The sequence below is a fragment of the Gymnodraco acuticeps genome, unplaced genomic scaffold (genome assembly GCF_902827175.1).
Source record: "Gymnodraco acuticeps unplaced genomic scaffold, fGymAcu1.1, whole genome shotgun sequence".
Taxonomy (NCBI): Eukaryota; Metazoa; Chordata; class Actinopteri; order Perciformes; family Bathydraconidae; genus Gymnodraco; species Gymnodraco acuticeps.
Genome location: NW_022992053.1, coordinates 1,982,396 through 2,007,596, shown reverse-complemented (window position 1 = coordinate 2,007,596; position 25,201 = coordinate 1,982,396). Strand labels below are relative to the sequence as shown.

Sequence of the window (25,201 nt, the reverse complement as noted above, 5' to 3'; positions counted from 1 at the left end):
TCTTTGTTTGTAGATATCTACTAAACTAAAGCAAATAAAGAGAGTAGGCCTGTTATACTGAGTGATATACACACTGCTCTGCTTTCTGCATGTACCTTACAGCTATTCTCTCTGGAAACATCGCAACGCGATGAAAGCAGTTTCTAAAATAATATCCAGGGGATGCATGCATAGCTGTCATTGGCTGAGATAAGTCCGGCCGTGCGTCACGCCTCCACCGTTCCCGGAAATGCATCCGTGGAGGAACCATCAGTGTATCCTCGGTTAGAGCTCCTCCAGAGAGCCTCCTCGACGCTCGATCCTCGGTCCTCGGTGTGCATTTAGAGAAATTAGATGTCCTTCAAAATGGCGCGCTAAAATTCATTTCCGGGTCACTACCGGAGGACCGAGGAGTCGAGGAGGGGAAATTTGAGTATTGAGAAGCCTCTATAGACAGTCTGTGTTTTGTATGTGTTTAACTTTTGTCCAGTTTCTGAACAGATATGAGGAGCTGTGAGCTCTGAGTGTGTGCTAACAGCTAACGGCTGAGGTGTTGGGCCAATCACGAAGCATCATTTCTTGACTGGCAGCAAAAACAACCAATCACAGCAGTGCTTCTTTGGCTCTGTCCAATCACAAACAAGAAGTGTTCTCCCTATGGAATACCCTTTCCGTCCAATGTGAAATGCTGTGGCGTTTTGTGAAATGCTGTGGTGTTTGTGAAATGCTGTGGTGTTTTGTGAAATGCTGTGGTGTTTTGTGAAATGCTGTTGTGTTTTGTGAAATGCTGTGGTGTCTTGCACTTCAGGGCCACCGTAAATGTGTTATTCTTTTCTAAATAACACACTGTTATTTACTCACCAATAACACACAATTATCCTTGCTTTTATTTATTGGTTTAATTCCATAATCTCTGGCTTTTTTGGCGTCCGTCAGGAACTGAATTTCAAAATAAAAATAACCGGAAACAGACGTAGGCCTATAAGGGACATTTCGAGCATCATTGTGATACGCAGCCACTGAACTGATTACCCAAGATCCTCAGCTAAGGTTTAAGCTCGCTGATTGGATGTTTTAGCCGCAATGCATGTAGGGATATGTTGTTCATGCCATATCAAATCTGAAAAACTTTTTTTTTTTTTTTAAATAATACTTTATTCCGAGTGTTTTTGCTTTTCTGTTTGAAAGTCATCACATAACGGCACTTACTAGCCAACCCTCCCGATTTTCGCGGGAGACTCCCTGATTTCATAGCCCTCTCCCGGTTTCCTCCCGGGGTCATATTTCTCCCGCATTTCTCCCGATTTCTGACAAAATCAGATTTACTCACGACTGTTTCCACTCTGACTTTAATACAGCTCCACCATTGTTTGGTTTCCATGGTAGCGCGTCTCTTTAGCAGCGCACGCAACTGAAAGTCTAAAGAGGGTGAGGCAGATAGTCACAGAAAACAGAACAAGAATCGACAACTTGAACCTCTGCTCACTCCTTTCCTGTAAAATACAGGTCCACCCCACACATATGCTCCATCAAGGATGGTGCGACAGGTAATCTAACAGCCCCCCCCCCCCGGCGGTGGTTTTGAAATGCTCCCGATTTCTGAGGTCTCAAGGTTAGCAAGTATGTGGCATTGTAATACACGGTTCGGCTGCATTACATATTAAAGATCTGCCGTAGTTATTTGAGTCCTGATGAGAAGACCTTTGGACAAACTGGAAGAAATGCCGCCGAAACTGAATACTTGACGTGGATCATAAATATATCAACAATTAAACAACATCTTCAATTTCTCTTCACACAATACGTCTCCTTGTAGTATCAACACTAATTCGGCTGACTTTTACATTTGATCTAATTTGTAGATAGGTTATATTTACACCATAACGGTGCACAGCTGATATAAAAGGACTTGTAGTTTTTAAAGATATTACTGATTTTCTTTGAATGTAAGAATGTAAATACTGAGTCTGAAATAGTATAGCAATATGCTGTAAAATTATGTGAAAGCATGAATAAAACTACACATATTCAGATGTTGTACATACATAAGTGTCCTACACTAATAATACAAAGTTATTATGGCTGTGTGTACCTTGTGTGCACCGCCTAGTGGTTAAAACACATTACTGAATTATTGTTTTTATGTGTTATATTTGATGAAAAAAATATTAAGAGTACATACTTTCTTAGGGAGAAAGTAGAAGGTCTGTGATAGAAATATAGAATATAAAAAATCAAGAAGATATACTATAAGTGATCTCTACAATAAAACAGTTTAGTGCAGGATGTACAAATATATTAATAGGAGGAGGTGCAAAACAGAAAAACGAATGAACCTTTATTAACACATTAAAGAATACTTTAGGTTAAGGTCTTCTTTTAAATAAGAAAAAAGCTTTTGGGGTATCTATCTACAGATAAATATTAAGCCTGACAAAGTACTTAACGTCTATGTGACGGGGCTCTATTTGTCCGTTCACAAACACTGGCCTAGTCGGTCGGGTTAAGCTCCAAAACTTTATTTACAGCAACAAAAACAAAAAAACGGAACCAGCACAATTTAAACAGCAAAATAAAAATCCAAAACAGGCCGTTCATCACTCATTAGAGTAAACATGCTCTGGTGTTGCCTTCTCTGCAACCATCTCCTGAACATGTCCCAACTGTTGCCTTCATTGCAACATTCTTCCGAGTGATCCCTTCCAGGGCCAAACCCCATCCCTTTTGAGCTCATAGCCCCTCCCACAGGCTTACCGTCAACAGGTGACAACAATTAAACTTCAAACCACATTTCAACATAAAAATCCGACCCAAACATAATGGTAACATTAATCATTTAACAAATTAACAAACACACAATAAATAATAAATTGCATGGTTCATTTCAGGAATTTAAAACACGGAAGTGATGCGCCTTCCCCTTTTCTCCGAAATGTTTGGTGTGTGTGTCGGCTGTCAGTGGCGGAGTGAGTCACTCTGTGACCCGCTCCGTCACAGTCTAATATATTGCTTTCCTGCAATGTTAACTATGTTGAAGCACTTATTTTAACTGATATTATACATATGAATTATACTCTTATGTATGTAGATAGAATAAGAAATGTGCAGAATTTGACAGTTTAATGGTGGAGGTACACACATATTGATAGATGTCTTGTAATGCACTGTTGAGGAACCTGTGACCCAAGTTTTTCATCATTGCATAACTACACTGTAGTTGTGTGTATGATATGTCAATAAACCTTTGAAAATATTGAAATATTGAAAGGGATGTGCAAAATAGCCATTTTATACAGTCTTTAATTAACTATTAGTAGAGAATAACGAGTAATGAATATACTTTATAGGGATCTGCAGATACATGTTTAGTCTTCTCAAGCACCAACAATCAAATATCTCTCCTGATTGTTGGCACTTGACAATCACCTTCCCTGAATTTGACTCAGGTGTAACTAAAGTCTGATTTAAGGGTTGTTTATATTTCACATCATTAATCAGAATCTGCAAAGTAACTCAAATAAATGTAGTGGAGTAAAAATACCAGGTTAACCTCTGAATTGTAGTGGAGTAGAATTACAAAGTAACAATGAGCTGTCATGTGGGTATATATTAATGCTGCCCATTATGGATACAAGCGATTTTCACCCATTTAGTAATTATATGTTTTACATTTGATAACACCAATGTGTTTAATACTGGCAACTTCTAATTGTGGGGAAAACGAAAACGTTCAGTAGAGACGTCCCATAGAACATTTTGCGAAACACAATAGCCAGCATGTGTAGTTCTGGGGGGGGCGTTCGATTCCAGTTTTGGATAGTCTGGTGTGGTTTCGTTCCATTTCAAACAGCTGTTTGACGCTCGGCGTAACCATGGCGCACTGCCACTCCAACATCCAATCCCAGAGCTTGAAGATTAATCACGGGGACTGTAGTCCTAAACGATAGCTGGGGATTATGGGTAGTGTAGTGTCTTCGGCCATCCTAAACTCAGAAATGTTTTTCGGATTTGATATGGCATTAACACCATATCCTTACATGCATTGCGGCTAAAACATCCAATCAGCGAGCTTAAACCATAGCTGAGGATATTGGGTAATCAGTTGACTGTGTATCGCAATGATGCTTGAAATGTCCCTTATCTTTTCTGCTTATCTTTCTTACAGTGCAGACGCTTTTCTGCTTGCTCTTGCCTCTGCTTACTTTTTATGCTGATTTTCCTATTCTTATTCTCTGAAAACTTCGAGCAGCGGCTCCTGGACATTAACTTATCACTGGGACAGTTCATCTTCGTAAATAGACGGAGGGTTTCAGCCATATTTCAACATTTTTACGACAACGTCAGTCTTACAATAGCGTGGCCTAGCAACAGCTAAAGCCTGGTAGGCTACTGCATTTTATTTAGCTAGTTGGTAGCAAAATGCCTCCGTTCTCTACAGATGACTTCCAGAAACGTATACAGAAGATGGCTGTGTTGGAAATGAAAATGCAACGGTTGGAAGTTAACGTGGAAGTGAATGGACTATGTCGTGGGAATGACACGACTTTACCAGTGTTGCAAAGTAATGGAGAAGGGTATGCTAACTCACAGCTAGTTAGCAGCTACAAGGATTCCAAGGAACAGGAGGGCTGTGTACCGGGTAATAAATCTACAAGTGGTAGTCCTCCCTGGAACTCTCTGGGTGCAAAGCCTAAGAGTAAATCATTTCCATGGGATTTGGGAGGACGGATAACAGGCAGAGCCCAGAGCTCCGAAATCTGTGATGCGACCGGCTGGCCTGCATTGTTATCACCCAGGAAGAGCGCCTCTTCAACCCCTATTCATACTAGGAAACAGCAGTGGACAGCTGCTAAAGGGAGAATTACAAACAATCCTCCTAAACCACCAAGTGTGCCAATCCAGAACAGATACGCTCCGCTGACCGAGAACCGGAGATCTGATGACCTGGATAACCTGTCCTCTTCACGCAGCAGGGTAAGGACCAATAGCTACTCTAAAAGTAAAAGGCTAGAGGGAAAGCTAACGACTGGGCCTGAAACTCTGATTGTGGGTGACTCTGCTGTAAGAGATGTAAAAGGTCTGTGTAATAAGAACAACACCAAAGTACTCTGTTTTCCCAAGGATGTGGTCTCTGACTTGGCTGAGAAGATCCTGCATATTGGGGCTGAACATCCGACTGTGAAGAATGTGGTACTGCACATTGGAACAAATGATGTTGTGAAACAACAGTCAGAAGTGTTGAAAGAAGATTTTAAATGTTTGTTGGAAACTGCCAGCTCTCTAAATGCAGAGGTGTTCATCAGTGGCCCTCTACCGCCAGTCAAAAGAGGAGTGGAGAGATTCAGCAGATTGTTTGCACTGAACACCTGGCTTTCAACGGCCTGTACTGACCATTCTGTTCATTTTATTGACAATTTTAACTTTTTCTGGGATCGCAGACATCTTTTCAAGGCAAATGGAGTTTGCCTGAACAAGTCAGGAGTGAAATTGTTTATCTCTAACATATTCAACTGCCTGCGTCATCAATCTGTTCCCTCTGCCAAGGACAAGCAACAAGAGGAATCAAAACAGGAGCAAGACACAACACATCACGCAGAAAACCCTGAAGAATTATCACTGCACCCGCCTGAGGAATGTTCTGATTATGGGAGACCTATGAGACAAATGGAGGAGTCTCCACTGCCCGTCACCCCCCCCCCCCCCCCCCCCCCCCCCTGTCAACGCCTTTGAGGATACTCCGTTCACCCTTTCACCCTCGCCCACCCTCCTGGAGATCGTTGAACACACAAAGGAGATACAGAGGGTTGGCACCGATTCCTTCCTGGAGTTCAAAGACCAAACGAAGGCGATACGCAGGGCTGGCACCATGTCCTTTACCCCCGCTCCTCAACGACGCCCACCAAAATCACTGCAGAGACGCGCACCATCTCCCCCGTCCTCTTCACCGCGCCTACGTCAACCACCTCCCCCCCCTGGCAGCATGTCCTCTACCCCCGCACCATCTCGCCCGTCTCCATCACCGTGCCTACGTCGACCACCTCCCCTCCCTTCGAGGGGGCATCTGCAGTCTCCGAAGCCTGATAAGGATGTGTGTGTACAAAACACAACAAACTTTTACTGATATGTGATGGGTCCAGGCTCAAGGGCGTATGGCACTCTCAACTCTTTCCAGGACATGTCGGGGCCCTGCCTGCCAGTAGCTTTGCCGATATCTGTGTTGATAGGTAATAGATTAAGAGCGGTGAATCATAGAAACAGGAAGCGCTTAAACGTTTGTGTGAGTTTATCTAATTTAGCAGTGATTCCATGTCAGCCACAGCTTGTTACAAAAAACATGACTGATAGTGTGTTTAACAAACTTAAACTAGCTTTATTAAATGTCAGGTCTTTGGCAGGAAAAACATTTTTAATCAATGATTTTATCACTGAGCACAATCTCGATTTTATGTTTTTAACAGAAACTTGGATTGAACAAAATAACAGTGCAGCTGTTCTTATCGAATCAACCCCTCCCAACTTTAGTTTTATGAGTCAGGAAAGAATGCATAGGAAAGGGAGTGGAGTTGCTATTCTGTTCAATGATTCCATTCAATGCAGGAAGACATCGTATGGAAACTTTGCTTCTTTTGAATATGTGGCCCTTCAGCTGAAATGCTCCTCTCGAGCTCTGTTCCTAAATATCTATAGACCACCCAAATACTGTGCAAGCTTTTTTGATGACTTTACTGAACTGCTGTCTATAGTGTGTATTGACTTTGACCGTCTAGTCATTGTTGGTGATTTTAACATCCATGTTGACAACCCCCAGGACAGAGGGGCTAAATAACTGTTTTGTGTTCTTGATAGCTATGGACTGACTCAGCATGTGACGGAGCCCACGCACAATAAGGGGCACACTCTGGACTTAATTATCTCAAAGGGTCTGAATATCTCTAAGGTTGTGGTGACTGATGTTGCACTCTCTGACCATTCCTGTGTTTTCTTTGAGAGCTCTATTTCTGTTCACAAAAATGTTCAAAAAGAGGTAACCACAAAGCGATATTTAACTGAAAATACTAGGGAAATGTTTACTCAGAATTTTTCTTCCACACTTGCCCCTGCTAACATCTCAGTAAATGAGCTAGTAGATCATTTTAATTCAAAAATTAAAAATGTTTTAGATGCCATTGCTCCAACTAAGGTAAAGGAAGTGTCTGGCAAGAAAATATCTCCATGGAGAAAGGCCATGACCGTGAGAGCAGAAAAAAGAGAATGTCGAAAAGCTGAACGCAGGTGCCGAAAAACAAATCTCCAGGTTCACTTTGAAATCTATAAAGAGTAGTGCTGTAGCGACGCGTCGACATCGTCAAAATATCGTCGACGACATATTTCCGCGTCGACGCGTCGCCACCATAGACTGTATATATGGTCGCCACACACACGTGGGTCACCCAAAGCAACAAACAGTTCGCAATCGCACTTCTAACACAATGGAGACTGAAACCTCACAGGATTGCGCACGAAGCCCTCAAACGAAAACATCTCGCCCTAGGTCTTCAAAAGCATGGGAATATTTTAAAGTTAGTCCAAAACGCAAAGATATTTATATATTTATATCTCACTGAGACTGCTGCTTGACCGGAAGCAGCAGCTAGCTGTGGTGGCAACCATTAGCAGCTAGCATTTGCTCTCCGATGTTTACATAAAAATGGAATTATGGATTATAAATTCAATAATTTTTTTATACATAGACGTTAAAAACCTATGGATTAACCGATTCAGCCGCGTTTTTTCTCATTTTAATGCCATTGAACACGTATTTTGATCAGATTGACAGCTACGGCGGTGAGACGATCTCCCTAGAAGCTCTGTGAAGGTACGTGTTGTGATGACTGTATTTGCTTCCCCTGTCGCGAGTCCGGATCACTCAGTGATGATACTATGTACCTACATAATCTGTGGAGTCTCAGCTTTAATCGGATATCTTGTATGTGCAGCTACGATAAGTAATAAGGGTACTTTTATCTTGAGTTCTGTGCCAATGTCCGTTAGCATTTTTCGCTCAGGGGTCATTTAGATAGCATTTTAGTTTGCTTCTTATGAGACTTGTGTTTTGTTTTGGTAAACATGGTTTATATCGTCAGTTAGCTGAGATTATTTCCATTAATCTGGTATAACACATTAATAGGTTCTTAAATATTAAGATCCCCTGAGACACAGTATCGTGGATACTTTTTTTTACATTACGTTTTTTATGAATTGAACAACAGAAAAATAATCGTTCGATTAGTCGACTAATCGATCAAATAATCGCCCGATTAATCGTTTTCAAAATAATCGTTTCCCCCCAGCACTAATAAAGAGAGACTTGGCCTTTATAATTTGGAATTGAAAAACGCACGACAATCGTTCTTCTCTGACATCATTACCAAAAACAAAAACAACGCACGTGCCTTGTTTGCTACCGTCGACAGACTAACTAACCCCCCAGTGTCAGTAGCCTCTGCATTTCTATCCACCAGGGCGTGCAATGATTTTGCCTCCTTTTTCACTGACAAAATTCAGAAAATCAGACAAGCAGTCAGTGCCTCTGCATCAGGAACAGCAAATGTGTTGTCCCTATCTCCACTTAACATCAATTCAGACATCATGACACAATTCCATCAGATTAATGATAAAAACCTAGAGGACATTATTCAACTTCTGAAATCCTCCTCCTGCTGCCTTGATATTATTCCAACAGGATTTTTCAAAGATGTTTTGCCTTGCATGGCCTCAGATCTACTTCATATAGTAAACAAATCTCTTCACTCAGGTATTTTTCCACAGGCCCTGAAAACTGCAGTCATTAAACCGCTCTTAAAAAACAATAATCTAGATGCTTCAGTAATGAACAATTACAGGCCCATATCAAACCTCCCATTTCTAGGTAAAATCATTGAAAAAGTTGTTTTTCAACAGTTGAGTAATTTCTTGCATTTAAATAACTGTTTCGATGTGTTCCAGTCAGGCTTTCGTCCAAACCACAGCACTGAGACTGCTCTTGTAAAGGTCTTTAATGACATCCACTTAAACACAGACAGTGGCAGAACTTCAGTGTTAGTATTATTAGATCTCAGTGCTGCGTTTGACACTGTTGACCACAACATATTACTAGACCGACTGGAAAACTGGGTGGGACTTTCGGAAACAGTTCTAAATTGGTTTGAATCCTACTTAAAGGACAGAAACAACTTTGTTTCTATAGGTAAATACACATCTGAGTTGACAAATATGACATGTGGGGTTCCTCAAGGCTCCATCTTGGGGCCTCTTCTCTTTAACATCTACATGCTACCACTGGCTCAGATAATGAAAAACAACAAAATAAGTTACCATAGCTATGCAGATGACACACAAATGTACGTAACAATTTCACCAGGAGACTATGCTCTAATTCAAACACTGAGTAAGTGCATTGAACAAATCAATGACTGGATAAGTCAGAACTTTCTCCAATTAAACAAAGATAAAACTGAGGTAATGGTTTTTGGAGCCAAGTCAGAACGTATAAAAGTTAGCACTGAGCTTCAGTCTGCAATGTTCAAAACAACAGATAAAGCCAGAAATCTAGGTGTAGTCATGGACTCTGACCTGAGTTTCAACAGTCACATTAAAACTGTTACTAAATCAGCCTACTATCACCTAAAGAACATATCTAGGATTAAAAGACTAATGTCACAGCAGGATTTGGAAAAACTTGTCCATGCTTTTATCTTCAGTAGACTCGACTACTGCAATGGTGTCTTCACAGGTCTCACTAAAAAATCTATTAGGAAGCTGCAGCTGATTCAGAACGCCGCTGCTCGAGTCCTCACTGACACTAAGAAAGTGGATCACATCACTCCTGTTCTGAAGTCTTTACACTGGCTTCCTGTGTGTCAAAGAATAGATTTCAAAATACTGCTGCTGGTTTATAAAGCACTGAATGGTTTAGGCCCAAAATACATTTCTGACCTCCTGCTAAATTATGAATCATCCAGATCTCTCAGGTCTTCAGGGACTGGTCAGCTTTCTGTCCCCAGAGTCAGAACTAAACATCGAGAAGCAGCGTTCAGTTATTATGCTCCAAATATCTGGAACAAACTCCCAGAAACCTGCAGGTCCGCTGCAACTCTGACTACTTTTAAATCCAGGCTGAAGACTTTTCTTTTTGTCGCTGCTTTTAATTGAACTATTCATATCTTAGACTGCACTGTAACTTTGATCCATGTACTTTTTTCTTTTAATGTTTAATTGACTGCACTGTAACTTTTATCCATGTATTTTTTCTTTTAATGTTTATTTTATTAGCTTTTCTTTTTAATGACTGATTTTAAATGCCATTTTCTTAATCTCTTTCATTTTTTGTAAAGCACTTTGAATTGCCTTGTGTTGAAAAGTGCTATATAAATAAACTTGCCTTGCCTTGCCTTGCCTTGCCTTGCCTTGCCTTGCCTTGCCTTGCCTTGCCTTGCCTTGCCTTGCCTTGCCTTGCCTTGCCTTGCCTTGCCTTGCCTTGCCTTGCCTTGCCTTGCCTTGCCTTGCCTTGCCTTGCCTTGCCTTGCCTTGCCTTGCCTTGCCTTGCCTTGCCTTGCCTTGCCTTGCCTTGCCTTGCCTTGCCTTGCCTTGCCTTGCCTTGCCTTGCCTTGCCTTGCCTTGCCTTGCCTTGCCTTGCCTTGCCTTGCCTTGCCTTGCCTTGCCTTGCCTTGCCTTGCCTTGCCTTGCCTTGCCTTGCCTTGCCTTGCCTTGCCTTGCCTTGCCTTGCCTTGCCTTGCCTTGCCTTGCCTTGCCTTCCAGGCCTACGTCTGTTTCCGGTTATTTTTATTTTGAAATTCAGTTCCTGAAGGACGCCAAAAAAGCCAGAGATTATGGAATTAAACAAATAAATAAAAACAAGGATAATTGTGTGTTATTGGTGAGTAAATAACAGTGTGTTATTTAGAAAAGAATAACAAATTAGAAGGAAAAAAAGATTTTAAAAAAATACAGATTTCAGTATTCTGAGGCTCTGAGCCATTTCTTTTCCTCACAGACGACAAAAAAAGTCCGACATTATACGATTTAAAATAAAAACAATAATCGTGGCTTGATATTGAGTAAGAACATGTTTTTATGAACCACACAGCTTCCAGTCTTCGAAGACTCGAACGGACAAAAAGACATGCTGCAGGCACGAAACATACTACCAATATAAATGCATTGCTTTTAAAATCGTTCTGTGTGAGACGAAAAAAAGGGGGCAATCGTGTTGGTGAACACGAATCAATAGATTAAATGTTGTGACTATAACACGAAATGCCGTGAGACTGGGTTGTTTAGTCATATGAGTCACCAAGAGCGTAGAAATCCTACCAGTGAAACAGGAGCACATAGTCTCCAACTTCAAATCAATTCAAATTTTAGAGCTACTAGTGAGGGTGGCAGTCCACTGTTTGTGTAGTTGTCATTTTGAATTTGCCACTTGAGATTTGCATTTCACGATTAACCTCCGCTTCACAAACATGATCTAACAACGTTTGTGTCTTAATGCTTGTTTATGGCAGTATTTGGCTTCTTACACTTGACTGGGTGAAGTCTCAAATTGTCTGTGCACAGTATGCATCTACGTTATCACAAACAGAGCTGACACTCACTGAGTCTGAAAACCATGAGGAGTCCGAAACCGTTTGCTGTTTCGCACTGTGTGAAGTTATCCACTCATCCAGTCCGCTCTCCGAATCTGAGTCTGCTGTTGACTCGTGCATGATGAGTCTGGATCTCTGGATCTGCTACGGTTACGGCTTTGAATCTGCAGGAGTCTGCAGGAAGTGTCACTGATCCGCATCCCCTGAGCCAAACGATAACTTCTGGAAGCTGTCCTACTTGCTAAAGGCTCGGCAGATGGACTGGGCTACGTTGTAACGTGATTTGTTATAACAAGGAGAGTAGCGAGTGAAGCAAGTTATAGTTTTAATTTGTACGTCACCAGGTGTAGGACTCAAAGGACTCGGGTTAATGGAGAGGGGAGACTCGTCACTCCCAGCGCCCCTTGATCTGAGGATCAACGCTCTAGCCCACTGCGCCTAAACCACCCCTTGTGATGGAATGTTGACGGAAGCTGACTCTTGTCTTTTCCTACTAACATTTTCTGTTTGTGTATTTCATGTATGCTGACTGCAGGCTGGACTACAGCGGACCTTCCAGAGAGTTCTTCTTCCTGGTGTCCAGAGAACTGTTCAACCCGTACTATGGCCTGTTTGAATACTCGGCCAACGACACGTACACTGTCCAGATCAGCCCCATGTCGGCCTTTGTAGACAACCACCATGAGTGGTGAGCCTTCTACATGTTTATGTTTCTAGATTACAAGTCTGCCTAATGTACGTGTCCGGATGTTAGACTGCTGCTGTGCCAAATGTAAAGGGTCCGTCTTATCTCCTCTGACTGCAAATCCAAAAATAGCAGTCATTTGTTGGACTGGTGTGTGGAAATGTGGATCAGAATTGTGTGGCTTACCAGTCAATGAATCTTCAGTGACAGTGATTGGATGGACAGATGAATGTGCAGACAGGAACACCCTAATGTGATCGCTGGATGAAGAAGAGAGCAGATGTAGCAACATCATATAATAACACATACAGTCTGCAGCAGTTCTTTGTCACAGTGGTCACACCTAGTGGCACTCATGCCATGAATTAGCTCGTTACTCATGTTTTCTGGGAGACAGCTTGTCTAAGGTTAGAGAAAGAAAGGAGAAGCACCATCCCTGCTGATCTCTGTACTGTATTCATTGTTTGGGGGGGGGGGGGTATTTATTGAAAATTGGAAATTGAACTTCAAATGTCACTAAAGCCGGTTAAATACTACATGAAACACACAAGCAAAATAACTTCCCAAGCATTTATATATCCGCAGAAAGAAGATTTCAAACCAATCTGCTGCGTTACATGGAGTAAACCCCTCCATCTGCTCAGAGCACGCCTACAGAACACACGTCTGAAATCATTTCACTGTGAGGCTTAGTTCAAAACACTTCAATTCAAATGCTACATCAACATCAAATACTGCGCTGCTCCTTATTTTTATTACATTTATTGGTATTGTTTAAGGCTGGTATTTTGACACAGTCTCAGATAAAGGTAACTAATTCTGTTATTTTACACTATAAGTACAATAAGATTCCAGTGGTGTCTGTATTTGACATTGTGAAAAAAAACAGAGCCTTATGAAGTCCAAATCTCAACATTTATTGAAAAATGATAGATGTAAACATTTCCAAAATTCACAACATGTTTTAACTAACATAATATTCTGCTTCAATCCATATTTATTGATTTCTCAGCCTTGAAGAAAAACTATATTTCACTTTCACAAAATCATGTGTGCCTCCACTAGCCGCACACAAAGGGAGGCACCCTGATGATAATAAAAAAAGGTTAATATCGTCAATCAGTTGATTAAACTTGACAATTGTGTTTGTTTTCGAGGGGTGACGTCATAAAAGATATAGACAGACATACAGTATGTTTTCTGGTGTAAAGCTATGGCAGGGTGCAGCTCGGAGGGATTAGTTAATGCAGCCCTGACGCTCACGTCATGTGTCACCTGTTTCCTGTGTGTGTGTGTGTGTGTGTGTGTGTGTGTGTGTGTGTGTGTGTGCGTGTGCGTGTGTGTGTGCGCGCACATGCGTGTGCGTGTGTGTGTAGGTTCCGCTTCAGTGGGCGGATCCTGGGCCTGGCGCTGGTCCATCAGTACTTGCTGGATGCCTTCTTCACACGACCCTTCTACAAGGGGCTTCTCCGCATGTAAGTCCCTCAGCCTACTTCCCCATAACCCCCTCCCTCAGAGCAGCCTGCAGCAGCACTTCCAATCAGACCCCCCCCCGTTTGAGCCAGCAGCTGGCAGCAGCATCTTTATTAATAGCTTTGTCCAAATAAGCTCAGACCCTGCCAAGCGCATGCACTCAGGACAGATGCTTCTATAACAATAAGGCTGCTTAACCTTGGCTCCTCCTTACTATACAGACAAGCTTTCAGCAAACAAATAGGAATGTATTTAAAATTCTGATACCAGCATACAGTAAATTATAATGCATCCAATATTGCATGCTGCTTTACAAAGAACTTTGCAGAGAGCGGTGCATGAGATGTCTGGATTCTTTTTGATTTGTTGCAATATAAAAATCATGTTTTTGTTACATATGTAAAGAAATATGAGAAAACTGCTGTAAATAGCTAATTGGTGTCTCAACAGCAATACCAAGCAAACTGTCTACATCACCTCAATGCATGATGGGAAAAGTGTCAACTTGTTTAGCTTGAACAAACATAGTGATGTTATTAAGCCTCAGAATGTCAACACATCTATTATATCTCCAGAACACTGACACTCTTCCCAAGTTCATATCATTTCCAGCCTTTAGTTCCCCCAAAACACGCCCTGAAACACGAGCATTACTCGCATGCCGTGTGACTGCATTTCTGATATGCTGTAAGAATTTGGAAATGTAAATGTCAAGTGTTTAAATATCACTCAGTAAAGTGTAGATTTGGTCCAAGTGTGTGTGTGTCCCCTCCACCAAATAAAAATCAAGAATTCAACTAACTCTATTGTCCCTCCAGTCATGATCGCAGCAAAGCAGCGATTTATCCATCTCATCTCGCTATTTCCGTGGATCATAACTTATCGAGTATAGAATGAATCTGTAGATGCTTGGTTAAAATGAGACACACTTTTCCATGGATGTCAGCTTGAGAGCCTTGAGGAAAGGCAGAATGTGCTGCTAGCTAAGGCTTTAAGGCTTGTTTTTGGCCTGTTACATCTGAAGCAGGTGAAGAGAGGAGAGGAGTCAGCAGCCACTAATGTTATAATAAAAAAAGGGCAATATTTGATTTATGTATAAATACAATAGGGAAAGTGCTGTACCTGTATGTTTCTTGTTTGTTTCTTAGCCATGTGATATGTGATCTCTGTGCTGTATCTATGACTGATTGACCTGAATGTTTTTATGTGTATTATCTCGATGCCCAAGACACATTTCTCCTAAGGGAGACAATAAAGCTCTATCTTATCTTAAATCAGTCTGAAAAAGGATCAGTAATAAAGGAGCAGAGAATATTCGGCTGGTTCAGCAGTGGAGAAACAGACAGACATGATGTAAATCCTTCTTCTGTTATTTATTATCTGTGTGTTTTGTTAGACACCTCACATCCTTTAAATCTGACACAGAACACCCTGAGGGCTGTATCCTGACACATCATATATTAACCTTTGACCTCCCTGCTTCAAATCAGACATAGTTTATGCTGCCCCTGTGTGACCTCTGTGTGACCTCTGCTCCCTCCTCCTTCAGCCCCTGTGACCTCAGTGACCTGGAGTTCCTGGATGAGGAGTTCCACCAGAGCCTGCAGTGGATGAAGGATAACGACATCGAAGACATGCTGGACCTCACCTTCACTGTTAATGAGGAGGTCTTTGGACAGGTGTGTGTGTGTGTGTGTGTGTGTGTGTGTGTGTGTGTGTGTGTGTGTGTGTGTGTGTGTGTGTGTGTGTGTGTGTGTGTGCGTGTGTGTGTGTGTGTGTGTGTGTGTGTGTGTGTGTGTGTGTGTGTATTTCCCGGAGGCTACAGTACCTTTCTATGATCAAATATACGATTAGGGTTTGCCTTCTCTTCACCACATTCTGAAGTATTTTTTTTTAGATGAGACTTGTTCAATGTGTGACAGCTGCCTGCTGAAAACACATCTGCATTTGAGACTGAAGTGAGCATGTGATTGTGCAGATCACAGAGAGAGAGCTGAAGCCGGGCGGGGCGGGGATCCCCGTGTCGGAGAAGAACAAGAAGGAGTACATCGAGCGGATGGTGAAGTGGCGTATCGAGCGAGGAGTGGCCCAGCAGACGGAGAGCCTGGTCCGAGGCTTCTATGAGGTACAGCTCTGCATCTCACTGTTTCAGGTGAAGTGAGGCTATGGTCTCGAATTCAGAGGGCAGTTAGTACGATGTTCCTCTCTGTAGCACATTATTACAGACCCATGAGAAGGAAGTACGAGAAGACATTTGGGTTAGCTGTTCTTTTTTTTTTTTCATTGGGCAAACTTATTTTCCCCGACCTATTAATATATTTAGTTTTACTTGCGGAAATAATAAACCTCAAAAGCTACTGCCTTTATTGAGACCTTTAGAGATATTTCCACAGTACACAGTATCCATGTAAAACATCTCTCCAAAAAGGCTTTACCTGTGGGCAAGGCAAACAAAAATCACAGATCCACACTCCCTCCATTGGGATTTGTGAGACTCACTTCATTTAGATTCCCGGTTGGGGTTGATAAAGAACCGGGTGAGGATTTTCCAGCTTCCAGACTTAAAGATCAGACCACAAGAAATGTCTCAACTGCCTCTCAGCTTCCATACAAACTAACTACAATACACTGAATGGCAGGATTGTTGATCAATAGCAATCGGTTAAAGCACCCTCTGCTGTTTCAAAGGAGAATCACACATTTGTTTCGCAAATGTACTGTGTGGTGAACTCTCTTCCCTTCCTGTAGCAGAGAGAATGTGCAGGTTTTGGGCACTGCTCGGTTTGGATGTGAATCTGAAGGAACGTTCCTACGACGTGTTTTGGTCTGTTCAAAGGAGCGTGTATTCCTCTGAAATGTGTAAAGATCTTAGGAGCGTCAGATGATGTGTGACAGCTCACAGTCCTACATGCTGTTGAAGCTCAGCAGGACAAAGTGAAACCAAGAGCGGACTGTAATCTGGACCGCTGATCTTCTCGTGTGTTTTCATGACTCTGGTACAAACCCAAGGCCTGTAAGCTGCTGCCTGGCAGGCTGACAGAGCACAGTTTGTGAGTCACTGCGAGTGTACACGCTGTAAACAAACTGATGGAAGCCCTCGTACCTTCACAATGATCCTACTGCCATGTGTGTCAACTACTAAAGCTCAGATGAATTAAGTGAGTGCTCCTTAAAGGGGACCTATCATGCAAAATGCACTTTTGTACGTCTTTTATACATGAATATGTGTCCCCGGTGTTCCAGGGAACTCACCAAGTGTCAGAAAACACAACCCTCTCTCTTTTCCTCCATACCCAAATCTCTAAAAAAGGGGCTGCAACGGATCTGATACAGACTGATCCAGATTTGAACACTGTCCTGACGTCAGGACGGTGGCGCTACGGCTATTGGTCAATTCTCCACCTATCAGGGGAATGAGAGGTTGGGCCACGGCCGGCCATTGCTGCTCGAAAGCGCTGGAGACGCTGTAGTACATATGCCAGGCCTGTAAGTGGCGCTGTAGTCTGCCACAAAAGCAGCGAAGAAGACTTCCCTTGCATGGTTGCCATGGTTGCCCTTCTGTTTATTCTCCGCTGTGGCTCTTTGTCTCCCTCCCCGAGGCAAGCGTTTGCTCCTCCTGCTTTAAAACAAATGAATAATGACTCTATATAATCATATGTAAGGGATAATGTGCAGCGACGCGGTCATTATGGGGAAAAGAACACCGACAGGCTGATCAGGAGCCCGACGCGAAGCGGAGGGATCTAGATCGGCATGAAGGCACATTATGCAATGTGCACATTATCCCGCTTATTACATGGCCACATTCTCCACAAAGTAACGACATGACTCCCAATATGAATTTAAATGCTTTTATGGATTTAGAAAATGATTTTATTGATTTAAAAAATAGTTTTATGTATTGATTTAAATTGACATGCATCCACTAAGAAAAGTAGTCCGTTGTTACCGTTTGAACTGACGTAGCAACGGCAGGAACTGCTTCGATAGCGTTTTTGAGGAGCTTTTTGATTACAGATTTGAAAACATCGTTGCTTGCTTTAAAAGTAGCACAATTCATTATGTCAAACCTTGGAAAGTATCTAGACATCCCTGCCCTAATGCCAAAGTAACTGCACACTGAATATGTGTCGCCGTTTGATGTCTATGTCTGGACCGCTGTGTAAAAAGGAGGGTTTCTGCCCCGTCACTTCTCTTCTTACTTCTATAAGAATAAAACACGGAGGACGGAGATCTCTTTTTCTCCCCTTCTTCTCCCCGCTGCAGCCCAGCAGCTGATCTCAGAGCACGCTCCCCTCTCCTGCAGGGGGGCGTGGTCAGCTGCAGCTCACAGAATCAGCCCCCTGCAAAAACAGCGCTGGAAAGAGCAAATAGAGCGAAATGAGGCATGGCTAAAATGCAGGATCTGTTTGGTATTTTGAAAAAAAAACTATATTTATATACTTTATATAGCTATGGCCCTACAATATATTGTTCAAATATAGCATGATAGGTGTCCTTTAAGTTAACCCTGTGCTGATCTGCTGGGCAGGTGGTGGATGTGCGTCTGGTGTCCGTGTTCGATGCTAGGGAGCTGGAGCTGGTGATAGCCGGCACTGCAGAGATTGACCTGGCAGACTGGAGGAACAACACGGAGTACAGAGGAGGTATGTGGGGGGGGGGGGGGGGGGGAACAGCAATATGAGAACACTTACAAAGTCATGAAACTCAAAAATCATCCTGAAAAAACATCATAATTGATTTTAGAATGGAAAACCCATTCAGTAGTATGTAAGTATTGATGTAGTACTGATTCATATTTTATACTGCATCCTGATCCTCAAATTCAGTCCTTTAAATTATATTTAATTTGCGTAAAAAAAAGAAAAGAGTATGCATACTATATACTGTTTAAATATAAATAACGGATATATATAAACTGATATGGAAAAGTGTTAAAACCTTTATCATAGATTGCACTTATATGAGGATGGATGTTTGGGACTGTGATAAATAGGGCATTGGCATGAATTCCCATCATGATAGAGGGGTTAGGGTTCAAAATAGAAATGAGCTGCAATTCTGGTAAACACACAATATACTTTAGCAGGATTCTTTGAGACTCAGTTACACAGATCTGTTGATTAAAACTACCAATAGTCGCAAAATCTTCTCATCTTAGTGGACAGCCCTCCTTAGCACAGATTTGATGTGTCCCATGTGGGATGCCTGGTCTAGGATTCAAACCTGAGTCAGCACAGGCTGAACCCCCGTACATGGGCCGGCAGTTGCCCTTAATCAGAAGATATAAGCTAGACCTCAATATCGTACAATCAAAATAATGAATTAATATGTCTTTCCTGTTTATTGAAATTATAATGTAAAATCATGTATTATTGTACTCCCTGATATTATTTCTGTTGTTATTTTAACTATACAATAAAAAGTGATTATGGAGAATACAATGAGAAAACCTTTCATTATATATTTAACAGTTGTACCAGGCCTGACTGGAATTGCTTTTTAGTTATTGTTATTTTATTGTGTACAGCACAAGCATGCCAGTGCCAGTCCCAAGCATTTAGCAGAGATCACATTAAAGGCTTCCTCAGGTTCTGGCCCGCAGCAGGAGACGGGGGGGCAACTCAGAGTGAGAGTCTTTTAATAGAGTCATCGACTGAGACGCACATTAAACATTAAACAGCAGAGCCCATTGACAAATCACACAGCAGAGACAGTGAGAGGAACAGGGGACAGAGGCCTTATTAGTTATTCATCTGACTCATGCATCATCTGTCTCCCCACAGGTTACCATGACAACCACATAGTGATTCGCTGGTTCTGGGCAGCTGTGGAGAGGTTCAACAATGAGCAGAGGCTGAGGCTGCTGCAGGTACCATGGGGGGGTCCCATGTGGAAGCTGGGGGGGCCTGCAGGCTGCTCGGACAGCTCTGTACTTCAGAATGTGACCAGGTTTAACTTGAGGCTACACAAAGCTGTTAGTGAGACTTGAATCTGGATTATATTTCAGTAGAACATATGAGGCATGCAATATTTTCATTGAAAATGGAACATTCTCAGTTGAAACGTGAAGTGTGCAACTTCTCTGCATTAAGATGCCTTAAAACAATTAACCCTATATCATATATTTAGTTAAATGTCTGCAACAGATTTCAGAGCTAAAGTCCTCTGTAATGTAATCAGGGTAGCAGTGTGTTTCATTGAATCTCCTGCAGTGGTGTCCGATCCCCTTCAGCCTGTGTCAGTGCGGTAGCGGTCTGTTGTCTGTGAACAGCAAACGTTAGGGTGGAACAGCGTTAGAGAAACACACATTGTTCATGTAAAACTGCTTGACTAGTCTCTGTACCAGTTTTAATCACATTGTCCCGGGCAGCCTCCTGAATGACGAAGACTATGAAGATGACCTCACATCCTCACACACTAAGCTGTCTGTGTTATTGTTGATTGAGAGACCCCTAGTGGTAACACATGACATATTGTGCGTTTAGGTTAGACTGCGTGTCTGAACTCATCATATATAGAACTAATAAACAAAGTCATATCCATTTTCATTCATAAATAATAACAATGTTTAGGACGCTCCTTTCATACTCTGTGTGACTTTGACGGCTTTCTTCCAGTTTGTGACAGGCACCTCCAGTATTCCCTACGAGGGCTTTGCCTCTCTGCGGGGCAGTAATGGCCCCCGCAGGTTCTGTGTGGAGAAGTGGGGGAAGATCACCTCCTTACCCAGGTACGATGTCTGATAGGATGTAGCCTTTAGGGACTGCATGGAAAGGATACACTTTACAAGAGGTGGAGGCTTCTGTATGTTTCTTATTTGTTCTTCTACACTCCACACCAGCCTTGCCTTAGCAAATTAAATATACATTTTAAGTTTTGAGTTATGTCACAGCACCCCAGTGCCAGCATAGTGTGAAGGGTAGAAATACACTGTTTAACTGTTCAATTTGAGTGTGCCTTGGACACAGATGAGCTTGTGATGGAATGACCTGTTATACTGAATACTGTGAACTGTAAAATGATGGACTAGTTTCTAAAGAAAAGAAAACGTATCACCTTAATAAGGCATTCTTACTAGTAGAATAAGCAGAAGTAGTAGTGCATTTACTAATCTTTATTATAAAATGTATTATTGACGTTTAATTTGTGTTAAAGATTTAGGCGCTACAGGTGTATACAATCCAAAAGAAACAGACTCAAAGACCGTTTTTTCCCAAGAGCCATCATTGCTCTTAACACCTGAAATCATGTGAATCAATATGACTCTGTACATATATATCATTACTATTATTATTATGTATTACATTACAGATTTTATTTTTTACTCCTGGAAATAATTACTGCACTTTATTCTTTATTCCTAAGTATGCATGCTGCGTGTATTTTGTTGTGATGTTTTGTTTTGATGGCACCCTTGAAAGGGAGAAGCATTTATTATTATCTCATTGTACATGTATAATGACATTAAACAATTCTATTATATTCTAGATGAATCATCTTCTACTTGGCTTAGCACCTGATGGAGCTTTGAAAAAATGGAACCTATGTTTTCTGAAATGCAATTAAAGTTACATTAATAAATATTCATAAAAGACTGTTAACAATGAGTTTTATATATTTAAATACAGTATAATATAACTATTTAATAGCAATGTGTGTGTGTCTCCACAGGGCTCACACTTGCTTTAATCGTCTGGACCTCCCCCCTTATCCGTCCTTCTCCATGCTCTATGAGAAGCTGGTCACTGCGGTGGAGGAGACCAGCACCTTCGGGCTGGAGTGAGAGAACCATCTGGAAATCTACCTTCCTCCAGACGAGAGACAAATAAAACTAATCCTCAAATGGCAACTAACCCCCCCACCCCCTCCCCCCGTGGACACTCTGCTGTTTTTGTCCTGTCTCACTCAGCACTCAGTCTTCTTGCGATCCTCCCCCAGAGTTAGTGGAGAGAGGACTGCAGAGCTGCTCTGTACGGCTTCTTGCTTTCATGCTCACCTTTGTTCACGTGTGCTTTATCTCTTCAGTTGATGGCCTTGTTTACTGGATTTCTAGCACCTCCTCCTCCTCCTCCTCTAACCTGCACCTCAGAGACAGCTGCTGAAACCCCCTGAGCCCCCCCCCCCCTCTCCGGACCTCTAAACTGTGTCCTCTCTGCACTGAGGCTGCAGCGTTATGAACAATAATACACACACACTAATCACCTTTGCACAACGATCACACACAAACATTATATTTTTTAATTGATTGTGCATACGAGTGTCTCCCCCAGGATTTTTTTGTATCAGCATGGAAAGATGTGACATTTTAGACCTTGAGCTGGATGTTGGCTGGTCCTCCATGCCCGTCTGAGAGCAGGGGATACACTAGTGTGCACAAACACACACACACATAGACAACGTGCATAGAGCAATTGTCCTGAGACTGAAAATCAACTTGTTAGAAGTTGGACTAGAGTCACCAGCTCTTCTGAGTCATTGAGCTGCTGTGAGGATGACGGTTACCTTCAATACTGCGACATCAGAGCTCTGAAACGAAAGGTGAAGACGTATATCTGAGGCTCTATTTCTGCATATTCTAAACAAGGCATCCAGTGTCACACACTCATGCATTAGCTCTGATGCTGTGGGTGCAAGTTCTTATCGTGTAACAGATGGCACTCACTCCACTACACAGAAACATTACCTTCCTGTCTTTCACACATTTATCATGAGCAATAGATCCACTTTCACACAAGGACAGGGGACGTCTGCTCATATGTGTGACACAGAGTCCTCCTCACTGATGGAATCCTGCTGCCTCCTCTGTGAAAGTGATGAATGTACCAAATAACACTGAATGTATTGAACCTCAAGCAGCTCTGTTCAGCCCCTGAAGAGGATTCGGCCTCACAGAAAGTGGAGAGTTGGAAGTATGGGGGAAGGGTTGGAATGTGACACGGTTGCTTGAGGAAGAGAACGCGATTCACTCGATGTTGGCACCGGATTACGCCTTGTCAGCAGAAAGACAGGAGCCTGGCATCACCCAGGTGCCGGTCAGGGTGCAGTGTGGGATCTTTTTAGTGCCTCTTGGGTTTTCCTGACCATTAAGTGACATTTCATAAGGGAAGATATTTCATTTCCTTGTAAAAATGTTACCAGATCCACGTGTCTCACAAATCAAAGATGGTCAGACCTAAAGGGACAGTTCATGACTAAATCAAATGTAACTTAAAGGTTCATCACAAAATGTTTTTTTCCTCTTACCTGTTGTACTATTTTGGAATCTGGATTGTTGTGGTGCAATAACTATACAACTAGATGGCATTCAGCTTGTGGTGCTCAATGCACCAAAACACACATCCAAAAATCTCAACACTAGTGTACGAACTCACAACCCTGTAAGCCATGATTTTACACACACCTTGTTGTGAGCAGTTTGAGGTGGGAACTATATCCTTTACACCAAACTACATCCACCAACTCAATCTACACGCAGAGGTAAGAGCAGAGCCACTTGTTTGGCACCTTTTACCTTGAGCACCACCAGACAATGCTATCTAGTTTTATTATATTGGATAGAACTCAGACATATTCTATTTTTCGGCCCATATTTCAAACACTTAATAACTCACAACAAAACAATATTGATGTATATATAGCACTGCAGAAAAGAGACATGCACTTTTTATTTAGGGTGAACTGTCCCTCTGAGAAGCTGCGGTTTAAATTCCTAAAACAAACACAAGGGGGCAGGAGGTGTGCTGTGATTACTAAAGCATCTCTACACTGAAGACCCAGTGTTTCCCTCCACTCTGAATCACCTGACCTGTGATGGTGATGTCATCAGCAACATAAATATTACACTTTTGGTACATAAGTCCATGCCAGGCAATAGTTGAAAAGCATGTGATAAAACATTTCTCTAACTCTAAAGTGCACGGCCCAAAGCCTGAGGACCATTTTACTCTAACGCACTTTCTTACATGCACTCACTCTCTCTCACACACACACACGCACGCACGCGCACACACACACACACACACACACACATACTCGTTTTCTATGGGGTGCATGCAAGATACATCTACTGTACAGAGTCCTGTTGGAGCTACACCACAGGGGCTGGAATAGTGCTAGAGAGCCCCACGTTCAGTGGAGATGTGGAGGCAGACTTTAGAATCCCAGCCCCCCCCCCCCCCCTCCCAGTCCAATACTGCATGCGGGATCTTCCCAGTGAGCTCTGTGAGCTGCGCTGGGGCAGAAACCCCTAGGTGGCGTTGTGTTATAGCTCGATATTGCATGCTGAAATAGTGCAACACACTATCCTTACTAGCTTTTTTGCATGAGGATATTGCTGTCCGTTCAGAAAAAGGGGTGAGGGAGTAGGTTTAGGGGCGTTGCTCTGGTTGTGGCGCTCATTTGAGGCATGCGGCCTTATGCTCACCTGGCACTGTCATACCTTGAGTGTGGAGCTGATGAGAACAAGGGGTGGGAAATAGGTGCTTTAATCACTTAGATTTAGCTCTGGGAATGGACAATGTGCAAATGGGATAGTTTGTTTTCTCTATGACAGTGTATTGGCGAGTATCTCGGCAGCATGTTTCAGAAAGTAACTTTCACATGTGTGTGTCTGCCTATCTTAGTAATAGGTTGATGGTTATGGTTCATTGCTTGGTGATGAATCAATAGGGCTGTTTTGATTTTGTGAAATGTGAGAGCACATGTTTGTGTACCAGGTGTGCGGTCCTGTTTGTCTCCTTGTATATAAATGTATATGTATGTCTGTCCTGTTGTGTGTATAAATATATATTTTGCACCGAATGTACCAAAGGTTTGGGGCTTGCAAAGTCAACCATTAGAACCTGCTCTCTAATTTTGTCTACCCATCACATCCCACAGTCCTTACAGAGCATCGCCTCATATTGGAGGTGCAGTGTGGCATGCCAACACCGCTTCACGTTAGGATTATACATTCACTCGGTCAGTTTTCCATAAGGAGGCTTTTCTGCTGCAGAACACTGGTCAAATGGATCGCTTCACATCCAAATGAAGTAGTTGCACCTCTCTTGTCTCTAATAGTACATTTCTGAGAGGACATGGCTCCGGTTTCAGAATTCCACTCTATGCAAAGCTCCTGTATGTGTGTCTCCATTTCACCCCAATGATTGTAATAAAAAGAGAACAAATGGCAAATTTTGATTAATGATGTATGAGCCTTATTGATCTATTTACAAGAGTTTTGCATCTGAATGAGTAACATAACTACATATATTATCTTTATAGTCAATTCTAAAACTCTTTCTCTAAAGTAAACCCTTCATTATTATGTAGCCACTATACTACCCCTCCTTGATGAAATACTACTCTCCTTAACCTAAAGTTTGAACATTTTCTTCTGATTTATGTGAAAACAAGAGAAATAGAAAAGTTGAATACATTCAACAAAATAAAAAACACA

At 42.2% G+C, this 25,201-nt stretch overlaps 1 protein-coding gene across 1 annotated transcript in view; it reads left to right on the top strand.

Moving 5' to 3' along the window:
• hecw2a (HECT, C2 and WW domain containing E3 ubiquitin protein ligase 2a) overlaps positions 1-24,942 on the top strand; it is a 71,841-nt gene extending 46,899 nt beyond the window's left edge. Inside the window, 8 exon segments of the mRNA XM_034202054.1 lie at positions 12,139-12,291; positions 13,665-13,763; positions 15,311-15,440; positions 15,740-15,886; positions 18,293-18,407; positions 19,548-19,633; positions 20,382-20,494; positions 21,436-24,942. Coding sequence (XP_034057945.1) covers positions 12,139-12,291; positions 13,665-13,763; positions 15,311-15,440; positions 15,740-15,886; positions 18,293-18,407; positions 19,548-19,633; positions 20,382-20,494; positions 21,436-21,547 — 955 coding nt within the window. The 3' untranslated portion in view covers positions 21,548-24,942.
• The last annotated feature ends 259 nt before the right edge of the window (positions 24,943-25,201 follow it).